Source organism: Leptodactylus fuscus, chromosome 2, assembly GCF_031893055.1.
Source record: "Leptodactylus fuscus isolate aLepFus1 chromosome 2, aLepFus1.hap2, whole genome shotgun sequence".
Taxonomy (NCBI): Eukaryota; Metazoa; Chordata; class Amphibia; order Anura; family Leptodactylidae; genus Leptodactylus; species Leptodactylus fuscus.
Genome location: NC_134266.1, coordinates 100,533,338 through 100,547,487, shown reverse-complemented (window position 1 = coordinate 100,547,487; position 14,150 = coordinate 100,533,338). Strand labels below are relative to the sequence as shown.

General features: G+C 41.1%; 1 protein-coding gene across 1 annotated transcript in view; it reads right to left on the bottom strand.

The window, feature by feature from the left end:
* Positions 1–5,094: 5,094 nt before the first annotated feature.
* Positions 5,095–14,150, bottom strand: part of PRELP (proline and arginine rich end leucine rich repeat protein) — a 96,296-nt gene continuing 87,240 nt past the window's right edge. Inside the window, exon 3 of the mRNA XM_075264337.1 lies at positions 5,095–9,435. Coding sequence (XP_075120438.1) covers positions 9,260–9,435 — 176 coding nt within the window. The 3' untranslated portion in view covers positions 5,095–9,259. The remainder of the gene's footprint in view (positions 9,436–14,150) is intronic.

Sequence of the window (14,150 nt, the reverse complement as noted above, 5' to 3'; positions counted from 1 at the left end):
TTCTATGGCCACTGGGATTATTTCCCAAGTGACTTAGCTGCCTGCTCTCAGGGGTGGAGGGAGGGGCTGACAAGCAACGGAGCTCCTCAGATAGGGGAGGAGGGAGGTAAGAGCTCCCGGATTACTGTGCTTTTCCACTTATCAGCCGGTTTAATTGAATTTGCCTGATAAGGGCTGAGATATGAAGTCCATTACCTCTGTATGTAATGCAAGCTGACTCAAATCCAGCTCTGCTACATCAGTTTCCACATCAGCTTTATACTGTGGTAATGCATAGCAGATATCAGAGCAAGTGAAACCCCGCCCACCAATGTGCCGAGAAATCCAGGAAATGAAGAGAGCACAGAGCCTTCAGGCTGCAGAACAAGAGTTATGGGAATACCCCTTTAAAAGTAAAGCATTAACGGCTGCCCCGGGGTGGGCCCCGTAGAGTTAGTGGGCCCGGGCTCTGCTCCCCCACTAGCTATGCCTCTGGGTCTAATTTTTAGTCATTGGCTGACTGATGAGATTGCTAGGATTCCTATTCCAGATTTTCATGTTAAATATGTAGAGAGGTTGTGAAAGATCTATTTAGTGTGGTTAGATTGAAAAAATATAACGGTTGTTCCTTTTGGTAAAGTCAATTTATTAGTTCTGAATTGCTGGTTTTTACTGATGCAGGTAGTTTGTGTGGTTTCAATGTATTTTGGAATGGTCATTGGTGTGCTGAGCAATAGTCAGAGTCTTGGGTTTTCAAATGGTGTTACAAGGAATCTGGTATTGTTGGAGCTGTTTCTGGTGGTTTTGTCATATGGGGCAGATTGTTTGCTAATTTACATATTTCGCTTCATACTGACAATAAAGGAGTACTGTATGCTGATAACTGTTTAAATGTGATGTGGTTGTAAACTTCTTAGTATTGCTTTGCCTCCAACTAATATTTGGATTAAAGCTCAGAATATTTCAGGAGTAGATAATAAGTTAGCTGATGCATTGTCTTAATTTCAACTTCAGAGGTTTCAGGAGTTGGCTCCGGGGGCAAATTTACAAGGGGCAGATTTCAAGTTCATTTATGGTACTTAATATGGGCGTAGGCCTCTCTTATTTTCAAAGGCCAGTGACTCCTTCTACTTGGACTAGCTGTGTTCATTAATGGTCAAAATGGGTTAATTTCAATTAAGTTAAAGGGGTTCTCCCATCTCAGTCTTTCAGCAAGGCTGCCTGCAGTGTCTGCTTCTCACTTCCTGTATTTCTCCTCCCTCCCCCTCCCTCCTGCTGAACGGGACAAACAACACTTCTGCAGGTCAGATAATCTACAGATTCTTGTACAGAACAGACTCCGTGCTATCTGTGTGTTTACATAGAGAGATAACAGACTTGGCTTTATCATCAAATTGCAATTAGCTGAACAGATTGTCCTGTGGGCACTGAGTAACTCACTTGTCCTATCTTCCAGGTCCATGGTTATAGCAACGCAGTGTAAACAATGAGAGGAATAAGGTCACATACCAGGCAAAGAAAGCAGAATATCTAAAGCAATATATTTAGGAAAAGTCTTAAATTTACATAAGCTACAAGTATAGATAGAATCCTTGAGATGGGACAACCCCTTTAATGGTTGGTCTCCTTTTAATAGTTGTGAACAGAAGGTGCTTGGTTTTTGTTGCATTTATTTTTAGCAGGCACCAGGGGAATGCCTCTGTAGCTAAGATGTTAGCTGTTTTGTTTTATTTTTTATGAGACTTTTGCATATGACTCCATGTACAGATGACTTTGTAACCAAATAAATGTTAAAGCATTATAGGAGGTGCCTTATTTCTATTAATATTCTACTCTGTTAGTGCAATGTTGCATCTTCAGTATAAAGAGACTATTATGAGTTGCTTCTCTTTTCTTCAGCTTTCTGTGTATGTTTGGAGCTTCTAGACTTAGCGAACTATCCCTTAAGAGTAAGTGGTCTATGGCAGGTCTTGCTTGACAAGATGTTTACATAATTATGTTTCGATTTTTCTTACTTGTTCTAAAATTGATCAGATTGGGTTCATTGATTCGAGTAGGTAAAAGGTTCATGGTACGGGAATATGTTTGTTAAGTAACTTTTCTTGATATTTGGGTGTTCAGCCTATTCAGTCTTATTTATTTTTTTTGTGCAGTAGACTGTTCTCCTTTCAGTTAATTTCAATTTAGATCTACTTTGTCAAAATATTTAGATGCAATGGAATTGCATGGATGTTATTTTTATCACATTCTTTTCGTATTGGTGCAGCCACTGAGACTGCTAACGTAGTTTTAAAGACATCAGTAGTTAACCTGGATGGGAGGCAGTCATTGAATAGATATAAGTTGTATAGTATGTCCGTCTGGATTTACATGTTTGCTAATTTACTTTTTTAAGTTTTCACAGGTATAACTAACTGTATGGATCATCGGCCACTTGTTTGTTTATTGGGACCAGAAGATGGTGGCTCAAATTGGAGGTCACAGTGTTGGGCCCATTTGTATATGATACAGGTACTGGTGAATTATGCCTATTATGTGGATTGCACATTGTATTGATTTCCTTTATTATTATTGTGCAATATTTATATGGTGGCAGTATATCCAGTGATATTGAATACGTCTGTGGGCCATAATATTTAATTACATATGCATGCTTGCACTCGTTTTTTTGGTATTATGTAAAATTACACTTTGACCTCCACTTTTTGATGATTATATTCTTTTAAATGATTTTAAATGTGTGTCATTTTTTCTCTGTCAGACTATATGTAATAATAAAACTTTTTTGAGGAATTATTTAACATTTTGTGTAGGCACTATTTATTATCATGCATGGATACCAGATAGGTTAACCTTGGTTCACATCTGCGTTTGGTAATTCGTTCGGGGAGTCCGCATGGGGACTCACTGCACACTGCTTGCAAATGCATTCGGCAGTCCGTGTGGGGGGAGTCCCGTAAATGTGAATGAGGCCTTAGTGTTTGTTTTTGAATGGTATCAGTATGTTCATGACACTAGTCTTTAAATTAATTGCAGTAATTGCTCTACAACTGTATGTGCTAGAAAAAAAATATTTCAACTGTGCCAGAGTAAGAAGAGCGGATGCAAAGAGTTAGAGTTGGTGGAGGTGGAGAAATATCTGATTTAAAGAAAAAAAAAAAAAGCTTATAGTATATCATGCAATATAAATACATTTAGATATACCGTACAGCTGCAAATACCTGACCATGCAGTGTTGTGCATAAGTTTTATACAGGTGTGAGTAGTGTGCTTATCTAGTTATTGATCTATACAATTCTATAGACTGGTGCAGATGACAGAGTATAATGTTTGCCAATTCCTTAAAAAGTAATGGTGCACTAGGTCCTTGTAATTGTAAAGGATAGGATGATAAGTGTTGCTAGTATGCTACTATATGGCACAATCACCAATGTTATGTAAATCCAGCCCTAGTAACATAAGTGAATGCATTGAACTTGTGAGTTTTTGGATAGTTTCTGTTTGAATTTCTTTTGCAGGGTGTCAGAATATCCTCCCAGAGCTGCTGTTTGAGGTGAACTACCTCCCACCCTCATAGATCTTAGGCTTGAAGATACTCCAAAGGTTCTCAAGGTCAGGGAAGGATGTTGGCCACACTATGACCTTCTCTCCTTTTATGCCAATAACCTGGTCATCAGTGGTGTAACTAGGAATGGCGGGGCCCCGTGGCGAACTTTTGACATAGCCCCCCCCACCGACACTGACGCCGAAGACCTTGACCGACCCCCTCCTATGCATTCCTGCACACTCTATTATGCCCCATAGTTGTCCCTACACGCAGTATTATACCCCATAGAGACCCCTGCACACAGTATTATGTCCCTTAGTGGCCCCTCCACACACTTTTATCCACCATAGTGGCCCCTCCACACAGTATTATCCCCCATAGTGGCCCCTGCACACAGTATTATGTCCCACTGTGGACACCCATAAACAATTATTATACTCTGGGGTCTTTTGCTGCCACCACTGCGCTACGCTGAGATGTGCTTGCTGTGCAAAGACTGTATGAAGAAAAACATTGCAGCCGGCTGAACGCTGTGTGCGGTGCTCCGAGTGCACAGGAAAGCCGGTTGCTGCCACTGCTGTGATACTGTATGTTGTATCCACTGTTCCTGCTGCTGTGGGTTGAGCTGGGAGAGTGGACCCCCCGTCGCATACAGCAACAGGAACAGTGCAAACAACGTATCGCAGCAGCGTCAGAAGCCGGCATACCTGTGCACAAGGAACATCGTGCACAGTGTTCAGCCGGCTGCAGTGTTTTTCTTCATACAACCTTTGCACGGAAAGATTATTATTATTGGGGATGTCTTACTTTTGGGGGGGGGGGGTGCCTTATATTAGGCAATTCAACAAAACCTCTGCTATGTCTTACTTTCGGGGGATGACTTATTTTCGGGGAAACAGGGTAACAGTGTTTTTTATGTTTCTTACCTCTCCCGGGCCGCCGATCATTATACTCGGGGGGGCCGAAAAGACCCCCGAGTATAATGATAGTAGCGGTAGCGGCTGTCACCGGGCCCCTAATGTCCCAGGCCCTGTGGCAGCTGCCTCTACTGCTGGTCAGGTGTTTTCATTCCACTGAGGAAAGCGGTCAGTCAGAAATTCTACATACTTTGCAGAAGCCATTTTTGCACCTTTAGGAACCCTAAGGGTATGTTCACACAGTGGAAATCTTTTCTGCTGTGTGAATTCTCCACATGGCTAGCCGCGACGGGATGCTGATGCACTGCAGGAAGAGCGTTGACATGTTGACACTTTGCCGCCGTGGTCTTTCCCGCAGCGCTTTTTTGCTGCAGGATGCTACGTGGGGTTTTAGCATAAGTAGGTTTCTTTTAATTGGTCTCACCTGGCAAATTAATTATCACAGGTGTTGAGATTAATTTTCACACAATACAATCCATTCGTTTAATTGCATAATTTGGAATTCATTGTATTTTCCACATCAAATGTCAAAGTCAAAGCCTTGGAGTATAATATTTTACTGTACCAGGAGTATATATACCATATATATAGTATGTATATCTCTTTTATTGTGAAAAATAAAAGTGCACAACAGCAATATATTAAGGTGAATAAAGTAAATACAGTAAGGTGCTGAGTACTGACAAATCATGCAATAAGAGACACTAATAAAAATCATCGTAACATAAGAAATGGAAACTAACTCGACATTAACAATAGACTTACATGATGCAAACTGAACAAGCGCAAATAATATATCTCAGTACCCCAAACTGAATGACAATCATTGTGGAATATGACCAGGTAATCCATCTTGAGGCAAAGTCATCACAATGTTTATTCACTATGACAATTCTAGTTATAAGACCTTGTAAACATCATGTCTTGTGTGTCTTATACAAGTTCCAGATCATTACTTAAGCAATCTTGTAGATGCGCAATGGAAATGTTTAAGGAATGAATACTGCCTACTGATCTGTCTCCATATATAGATGTCTAAATTTTGTACATACATGTATATGAACACAGCTAATAGAAAATTACCACTAAGAAAGCTATATATAATTAGTGCACTCATAATGTTTCTTTTAACACATGACTAAATGGACTCAGTAGAAACCCGTATACAACATGTGCCCTCTAGTGGTGAAAATAGGTCACTGGAATTTTTACACTTATTTTGCAGGTTTACCAGGAATACAGGTGATTTGAAGTATTGGTTATACAAATAGAGCCCTCACCTTCTATAGTTTAAGAAAATGCAAGATATTTATGTAAAACATTCTAATAATAGTCTTCACTAGTTGTACTCAGAGTCCTCATTCCACTATCATTTCATCAGCATCTGAACAGTATGTATAACAGGATTAGCTCCTAAGTTTGAATATATTAACATACTGTAGATCTCTATGTAAAAAATATGCAAATCTATTCTCCAGGATGTAATTAGGAGAACAGTGCACTCTGTACACCACCCTATAGAGGGCAGCATCCTTAACATCATGAACGACTCAGTTATAAAGTCTTTTAATCATAATGTAGATTTAATTGCCAAATCAGTATTTCTGTCCCAAAAGGAACAGATTCCCAGCTATGGACAGCGCTGTTTCGGCCTATTGGGCCATCCTCAGCATAGTGTAGGGATACTGATTTAGCAGAGTGAGAGACTATAGACCAGGGTATGGGGGCACTCGTCCACATCAGGGAGAGTGTTTGCCTACATAGGCAGTACGGAGACTTACAAGTCATTCCTGCTCCGCTAGGGATTATGGGTAAAAAATATGCAAATCTATTCTCCAGGATGTAATCTCTATGTAAGCTATAGGAAGCATTCAGGTTTTCTGTACTTGGTAACATTTCAGCAACTGGTCAATTAAAGCAGGATTCACACTGTACTTTTTTTTAAAAATTAAGATCTGCATGCTTTTTTAATTGCACTAATGTCTTGCATATTTTAATATTACACATAAAATTGTGCGGCTCAGCCGAAATGCCTAGTAAAATATACTGCACACTGCTGTAGTTAAAGCATGCCGTTCTTAATCTAAAACGTATTTGCACATAAGCGCATCTGTTTATAAAAACGTATATGTGGTTATTTGAAAATGCAAGTGGTTGTTATTGTGCAAAAGTACCCAAGACAGTGCAAACCTATACTAAGGCCTGGATGTTTACCAGTCATTAATTGAAGTTGGTCCACCCAGTAAATAAGTTTATCAGAGTGACATATTGGGGAGAATTATCAAAACTACTGCATGGTATTACAGTTGCCACTGACAACCAATCTGAACCAGGCCTGATTTTAAGACTCTTTTGAAAAATCAAAGCTGCTACTTCACTATGGGTAACAGCTCCATCTTTCCCAAGTAGCAGTTTTGATAACTCTCATTGTGTATGCTGAATTAGACAATAAAAAAATAAATCACAAAGTTGTACTAAACATGGGAATCACATATTACAGTATATACAGTAACTTATATATTAGAAGTTTTGTGATAGCTAAACAATATTTGGAATATACAGTATATAGTTAATAGACTCTACCAGCCAAAATTCAGAACAATAAAAGGCAGTAAAAATATATACTGCAACATAAAATAAAGGGGTCGGTCCAGGGGCATAACTACCGGGGTAGCAGGGGTAGCGGCTGCCTGGGACATTAGGGACAGGCGACAGCTGCTACCACTGCGTTTTTTTTTTTCTTTTAATAGGCTGTTACCGGCTGAAGTTACTCCACCCGGTAACGGGCCCTATTTACTTACCGATCCTGGCAGTAAGTGATGCCGTGGGCCCCACAAATACTATTATTATACTCGGGGGGTCCTTTCAGACCCCCGAGTATAGCGATCGGAGGCCAAGGAGAGATAAGGTAACTTAAAAAACAGTGTTATTTACCTCTGCGGGTTCCAGACAAGCTTTGGGCCTGCTTCTGTGACGTCCCTGACGTCATATGACCAGGGCCTGCGTTCCGGGTTATGTGACATCCCGGATGTCATTGAAGATGGCCAACACCACCGAGGAGTGCAGCGGAGTCAGTGATAGGTAAGTAACAGTGTTTTTTATGTGGTTTCCCCTCTCGCTCTCCTATTATTATACTCTGAGGTCTTAAAAGACCCGAGAGTATAATAATTGTTCATGTGTGTCCACAATGGGGTATAATACTTTTTTGCAGGGGCCACTATGGGGCATAATACTGTGTACATGGGCCATTATGGGGTATAATAGTGTCTGCAGGGTCCACTATGGGGCATAATACTATGTGCAGGGGCCACTATGGCGTATAGTACTGTGTGCAGGGGCCACTATGGGGCATAATAGTCCTGCAGGAATGGGGGGGGGAGATGGGTCGAATGGGGTCTTCAGCGTCGGTTGCGGGGAGGGCCATGTCAAAAGTTCGCCAGGGAGCCCCGCCATTCCTAGTTAAGCCACTGGGTCGGTCATTTAATTAACAAAAGGGAAAAGAGAAGTGGTTAAGCTGTGATGTTGGAAGTATAACTATTTTTATATCATAGCCCACTGCATAAGTAAAGGTTCATTATTTCCCATGTGTTTGTTTTGTGAGTATTGGAGAATGAATCATTACAATGTACTGTAAAATGGCGATCGCATGACTTCTAAGACCTGGTTCACATCTGCGTTCGCTATTACGTTCGTGGAGTCTGCTTGGGGACCCCTCGAACGGAATACCAAAAGCAATAAAAAGTGGTGAGCAATAAAAGCACATGGACCACATAGACTATAATGGGGTCTGTGTGTCCGCATGAGTCATGCGGAGAGGAAAGTATAGTTCACGAAGTACTTTTCTTTCCACATTATTTGTGCAGACACCGCGTGGAAAACACACAGACCCCATTATAGTCTATGCGGTCCGTGTGCTTTCATTGCTCACTGCTTGTCAATGCGTTCAGTATTCCATTTGAGGGGTCCCCAAGCAGACTCCCTGAATCGAGTACCAAACGCAGATGGGAACCAGGCCTTTCTTGACTGTCTCTGGCTACCAATTCTAAACAGGTACAGAACAGTAGCTGAATGCACATAGAGCTTGTACAGATTCAATAGGTGTACAAAGAAATCATAGGGCACAATAGCAAGATTTAGGATGGAATCCACCCCAGAGTAAATGTCTGTTAATATGATATGGTTGAACATTACATAGCTTTTTGTGACAGAAATTGTGTGACACATCTGTGCATGTCAGGAAAATATTGCTTTTAGAAAAACATTGCTTTTAATACAAACATCATATTGTTCAATGTACTTATACCAAAAGACTGGCATAAATGCACATAAACTGTGTCCTCCAATGAGCTTTAAATTCACATTGTAAATGATAAAGTTCTGACTGCCTGCAGCCACCACTAGGCAAGTAAACTATATGAATGTGCAGGGAAGAGACTGAGTCATTCAGTGTCAGGTCTCACTTTCATCATGGGCCCCATAACAGGAATGCCACTGGAGATGATCACTGTAATAAATCCTTACAACTTCACTAATAGACATGGTGATATAAACAAACCCTGCTTCTTGTGTCTGGAGGAATGAAATTTGACAGTGTTACTATCAGAAATGTTTTTTATTACTAAGATTCCCTTGAAGGCGTACCACTTAGATTGTAGGTCTGGTCATTATAATAGTGACATTACATCTAATAGCAATGCATGAGAAAACAATACAGATATACTGATGTGTAACAATGCTATTACATATTGGTGTGTTAGTACAGACGGTTGTACTAGTGCAGTTTATTAGTAAGTGTGCATGTTATGCTCTGTGACACTTAGATGATCACAGACTGCAAAAGTCGAAAACACATGATAACATCTAGTGGTATTGGAGGTTTAAGCTGATTTCCATCCAGTCTCAGGTATCGTAGATGTGGAATGGAGGACAAATCTGTTGTCGAGAAATCAAATGGAGCAAAAGGTAGTGGGCAAAGTTCGGTGCCGTTAATCTCTGTAAAGAGAGAGAAAAGTATGTAAATATCAGTCAATTAACTTTTGTAATAGTATACACATGCAATGTAATACGGAAACCATGAATATGTTTGATTCTGTAATGCTGTGGAGTTCAAACTTACATTTTAGATGAGACTGTTCTAATGAGAGCAATAAAACACAGCTTTCCCCCTTATTTTCTCTGATCCCTTTAGCACCCCCCTGTAAGACTACAGCACCCACAAGGAGCATTATTGCCCACTTTGAGAAAATCTGCCATAGAACTTTAAAGGGGTTATGGCACAAAAAATATTTGTTTCTATAGGATAAATAGCTGATTGGTGAGATTAAACAGATCCTAGGAATGGGGTTGTTTTACACCCATTGTTTCTTTCTTTCTTCTCTTCCTAAGCTGCTACGGATTCCTAGTATATCTTCTCTTCTCAGCATATGTGTGTCTACTTCTGTAATATATTACTGTGTATTATCCTGTACCTGTATTACTATGCTGCTGTAACATGCTGACATTTCCCCTCTGTGGGACTATTAAAGGATTATCTTGTTAAAGAGGACCTTTCACCATATCCGGGCACAGGCAGTTCTATATACTGCCAGAAAGCTGACAGTGCGCTGAATTCAGCGCACTGTCGGCTTTCCCGATCTGTGCCCGGTGTGAAGAGCTTACGGCCCGGTACCGTAGCTCTTCTATGGTCAGAAGGGCGTTTCTGACCATTAGCCAGAGACGTCCTTCTGCCTCGCGGCGCCAATCGCGCTGTGCTGTGGAGCGGGGAGGAACGCCCCCTCCCTCTGCTCACACAGCTTGTCCGTAGACTAGCATTATCAGGAGAGGGAGGGGGGAGTTCCTCCCGGCTCCACAGCACAGCGCGATTGGCGCCGCGAGGCAGAAGGACGTCTCTGGCTAATGGTCAGAAACGCCCTTCTGACTGTAAAGCGCTACGGTACCGGGACCGATAGCGCTTTACACCGGGCACGGATCGGGAAAGCCGACAGTGCGCTGAATTCAGCGCACTGTCAGCTTTCTGGCAGTATATAACACTGCCTGTGCCCAGATATGGTGAAAGGTCCTCTTTAACTCATCCTCATTGAAGGCATGTCCCTTGCTGAATGGTACCTGTTACTTCCAGCATGTTCATAAGTTCATGTTCAAGTTTGCTACCTATTGTGTCAACCCCTCTACCTCATAGACTGTAAGCTCTTGTGAGCAGGGCCCTCAGTCCCATTGTGTTAAATGACGTTCTTTGTTATGTATCTGTCTGTATTTGAACCCTACAAATTGTACAGCGCTGCTGAATATGTTGGCGCTATATAAATAAAAATGTATTATTATTATTCAATGGGAGTCTGGAAATTGCAAAGTGCTGTACTTCCAGCAAGTGGTGCGCTTACATTTAGCTGGCAGCTGCAGTAAGGCTGAATTCAATTGCCACCTTTTTCAGGGTTCACACCCTCGCTGATCAGCTATTTATCCTCTATAACCCCTTTAATGGCTGATAGCCAATGTTCATTCTGCTGACAGCTATTCCTCCATATACTTCACCTTAAACATACAAACTCAGTTTAGCTGACATATATATTTTAATGGAGAGAGTTGAGTAAGCCACTGCCAGTCACCTCTGGTGGTGATTTAATTTAAGTGTTAAAATTCAACTGCTTAGATAACAGTTCAACTGTCTAGATGGCCAGCATGGCCCAGAAAAATAAAGATCCAGCAAGACAAGGAGAGGACCGGAGTCAAGATCTAGCTAAGCCAAAGATGCCTGTTGGGAAACACTGAAATTATTTACTAGAACACTGGACAGATCCTTCACACCTGAAAATACCTCTGATGATTGGAATGAACTGGGCACCACTGTCAGTGAATGACTCTCAGAGGCATCACAGGGATCTGACAAAATGGTACCTGTTACTTTCAGCATGTTCATAAGTCAGGAAGAACGACTAGAGTCAGCTTTCAAGGACATTGTTAGTAGCTCAGATGCCAGTACAGGATCCAGAGTAGTCAGAATGGAGAGAAGCAGCTTAAGGGTATGTTCACACATCAGTATGCCATCCGTCCGTTTGAATTCAGTTTGACACTTCAAAACAGACTGATGCACATACTGATTGTATACTGACACCTTTTTATGCTGATAGCAAACACTGTCTGTCCCCTAGAGGAGAGACAAGGGGATTAAAAGTAGCAATTGTAAACAGAGTAGAGATAAGGAGGACATAAGGACATTTATTATATCTCCTTATCTTTACTTTGTTTACAATTGCTACTTTTAATCCCCTTATCTGTCCTCTAGGGGACAGACAGTGTTTGCTATCAGCATAAAAAGGTGTCAGTATACAATCAGTATACTGGCATACTGATGTGTGAACACAGCATAACTGAACATAATGACCGCTAGTGGAGAATCCATAACCAAACTGCTACACACCCAGTATGAACCAAAGCCAGTCTCAGGACATTTTCACCAGAGCTCCTACTGATGGAGATGGGCTCGGCAAAATTCCAGACCGGAGTTGGTAACACAGAGGAATGTGCCACCAGATGAAGAGTAAATGACAGAGCAGGGCCAGAAGCGGGGATAGCAGCAAAGTACAGGAGTGAGTGATGGAAGGAGAGGTCGAGGTACGTAGTCAGTCAAATTCCAGAGAGGGTAAGTACAGAGTCGTAATCCAAAGAAAAGTCCTGGCACAAAGTCCAAAGGTCAGAGCCAGAGAAACACAAACAGGAACAGGGATCAACAGGGATGGGAGCCAAAGCCAGGGTCAAACCAATAGCCAGCATGGAAGAGAAAAATGGAGAGGATCATAAAGGCTCGGACAACTGTTGGCGCAATTATTGAAAAAATGTAAGAAAACAATATGACTGTCAATGTTCCTCAGTCTGGGGCTCCATGCAAGATCTTGGCTCATGGAGTAATAATGATTCTGAGAAAGGTCAGGAATCAGCCCAAAACTACACTGGAGGGCCTGGTCAATGACCGGAAGAGAGCTGTCTCCAAGTCTCCAAGATTACCATTAGTAACACACTACATCATCATGGATTAAAATCCTGCAGGGCACTTAAGATTCCCCCCTGCTCATGCCAGCAGCAACAACCTCCTTCCCTCAGTAACAGCATTGAAGATGGGCCGTAGCTGGGTTTTCCAGCACGACAATGACCCAAACACAGCCAGGGCAGCTAAATAGTGGCTTCATAAGAAGCATTTCAAGGTCTAGGCCAAGGCCTAGCCAGTCTCCAGACCTGAAATCCAGTTGAAAATCTTTGGAGGGAGCTGAAATGCAATGTAGTCTAGTGATAGTCATGAAACCTGAAAGATCTGGAGAAGCTCTGTATGGAGAAATGGGCCAAAGTCCAGTGCAGTGTGTGTAGACTTGGTCAAGAGCTACAGGAAATGTTTGACCTCCTACAATTACAAACAAAGGTTTCTGTCCCAAATATTAATTTTTGTTTTCTATTGTATCAAATACTTATTTCATGCAGTAAAATGCAAATGAATTATTTAAAATCGTACAATGTGATTTTCAGGATCAAATAATTATTTCCCCCACTGTAACAATAAAAGGGCTGACCAACACATGATTTGGGTACAATCACTGCACCGGGTTCACAATATTAACCCTTTCTGTGCTAAAAAGAATACCCAACGAAAATGTCTTATACTAAAAATATTCCACCTTAAATGTCATTCCATAACCTGATAAACACCCTGTAGGGTAAATAGATACAGAGGCACTGCTAAATAATATCTCTCAAGGGGGAGAAAACTTATTGCTCTGATATTGTATTATAATTAGTCATCCCAAATGAAGGAAAAAGGCTCCTTGAAAGAAATAAATATACACTAGCGTACAGTATCTCAGATGAAAGCAAGACTAGTATAAATAAAGAAGAGTAATCTTCTAAGATTGAAAGCTGGACCCTAATTAATCAAGTGACTATGAATCATAGCTATAACTAAGTGTATGGAAAAAAGGGACACTGCCAAATTATATCCTAAGTAGGAGAATAACCTGTTGTACCGATTTTTATAAACAGTTGATAACCACACAAACAAGGAGACTTCAAAAGATTCATATATGGATAAAGAATATGCATCAAGTCAAGAGTATATACTCTTCTATGAGGTTTTAAACAACTGTGGACCAGCTTATCGTGAATATTTTTCCCATGCTGAAGGGTGATTTGAGGGCATTGGGGAAGCTATATCCGGATCAGTCTTTAGAATGTGCCGGTGGCGTGTGAGCACCTCTTTGTCATGGTTGTTGTCTAGAGTCATAGGTGCCTATCTCTCATTTTGTTCTCCTCAACTGTCTATGTATTTTTCAGTGCAAAGAGAGAGCTTCTTGGGGTTGCTTTTGCTCTTTGGTAGGCAGTATTAAAGAATTGTTTGGGAAACCCCCTTTCCCCAAATCTTCTTGATAAATCTGATGCCTGTTGATCAAATTCGGTTATTGTGAAGCAGTTGGGTCTTATATAGAGAATCAGTTGGGTCTTATATAGAGAATTTCTTTATAGAAAATGCCGCATTTCTACAGGAGAGGATAGCAATTTCCCAGTTGAAAAAAACTATTTGTGGCTGTGCTTTTGTTAGGTACAATAGTGTGGACACTTCCATTTCTTGTTGTTTAACAAGATTAAGATAAAGAAAGGCCAGAGATGCTGCACTGATTTCTGATGTAAACTGAAGTTCTAAGGTATTGATATTCAGGGTACTCACA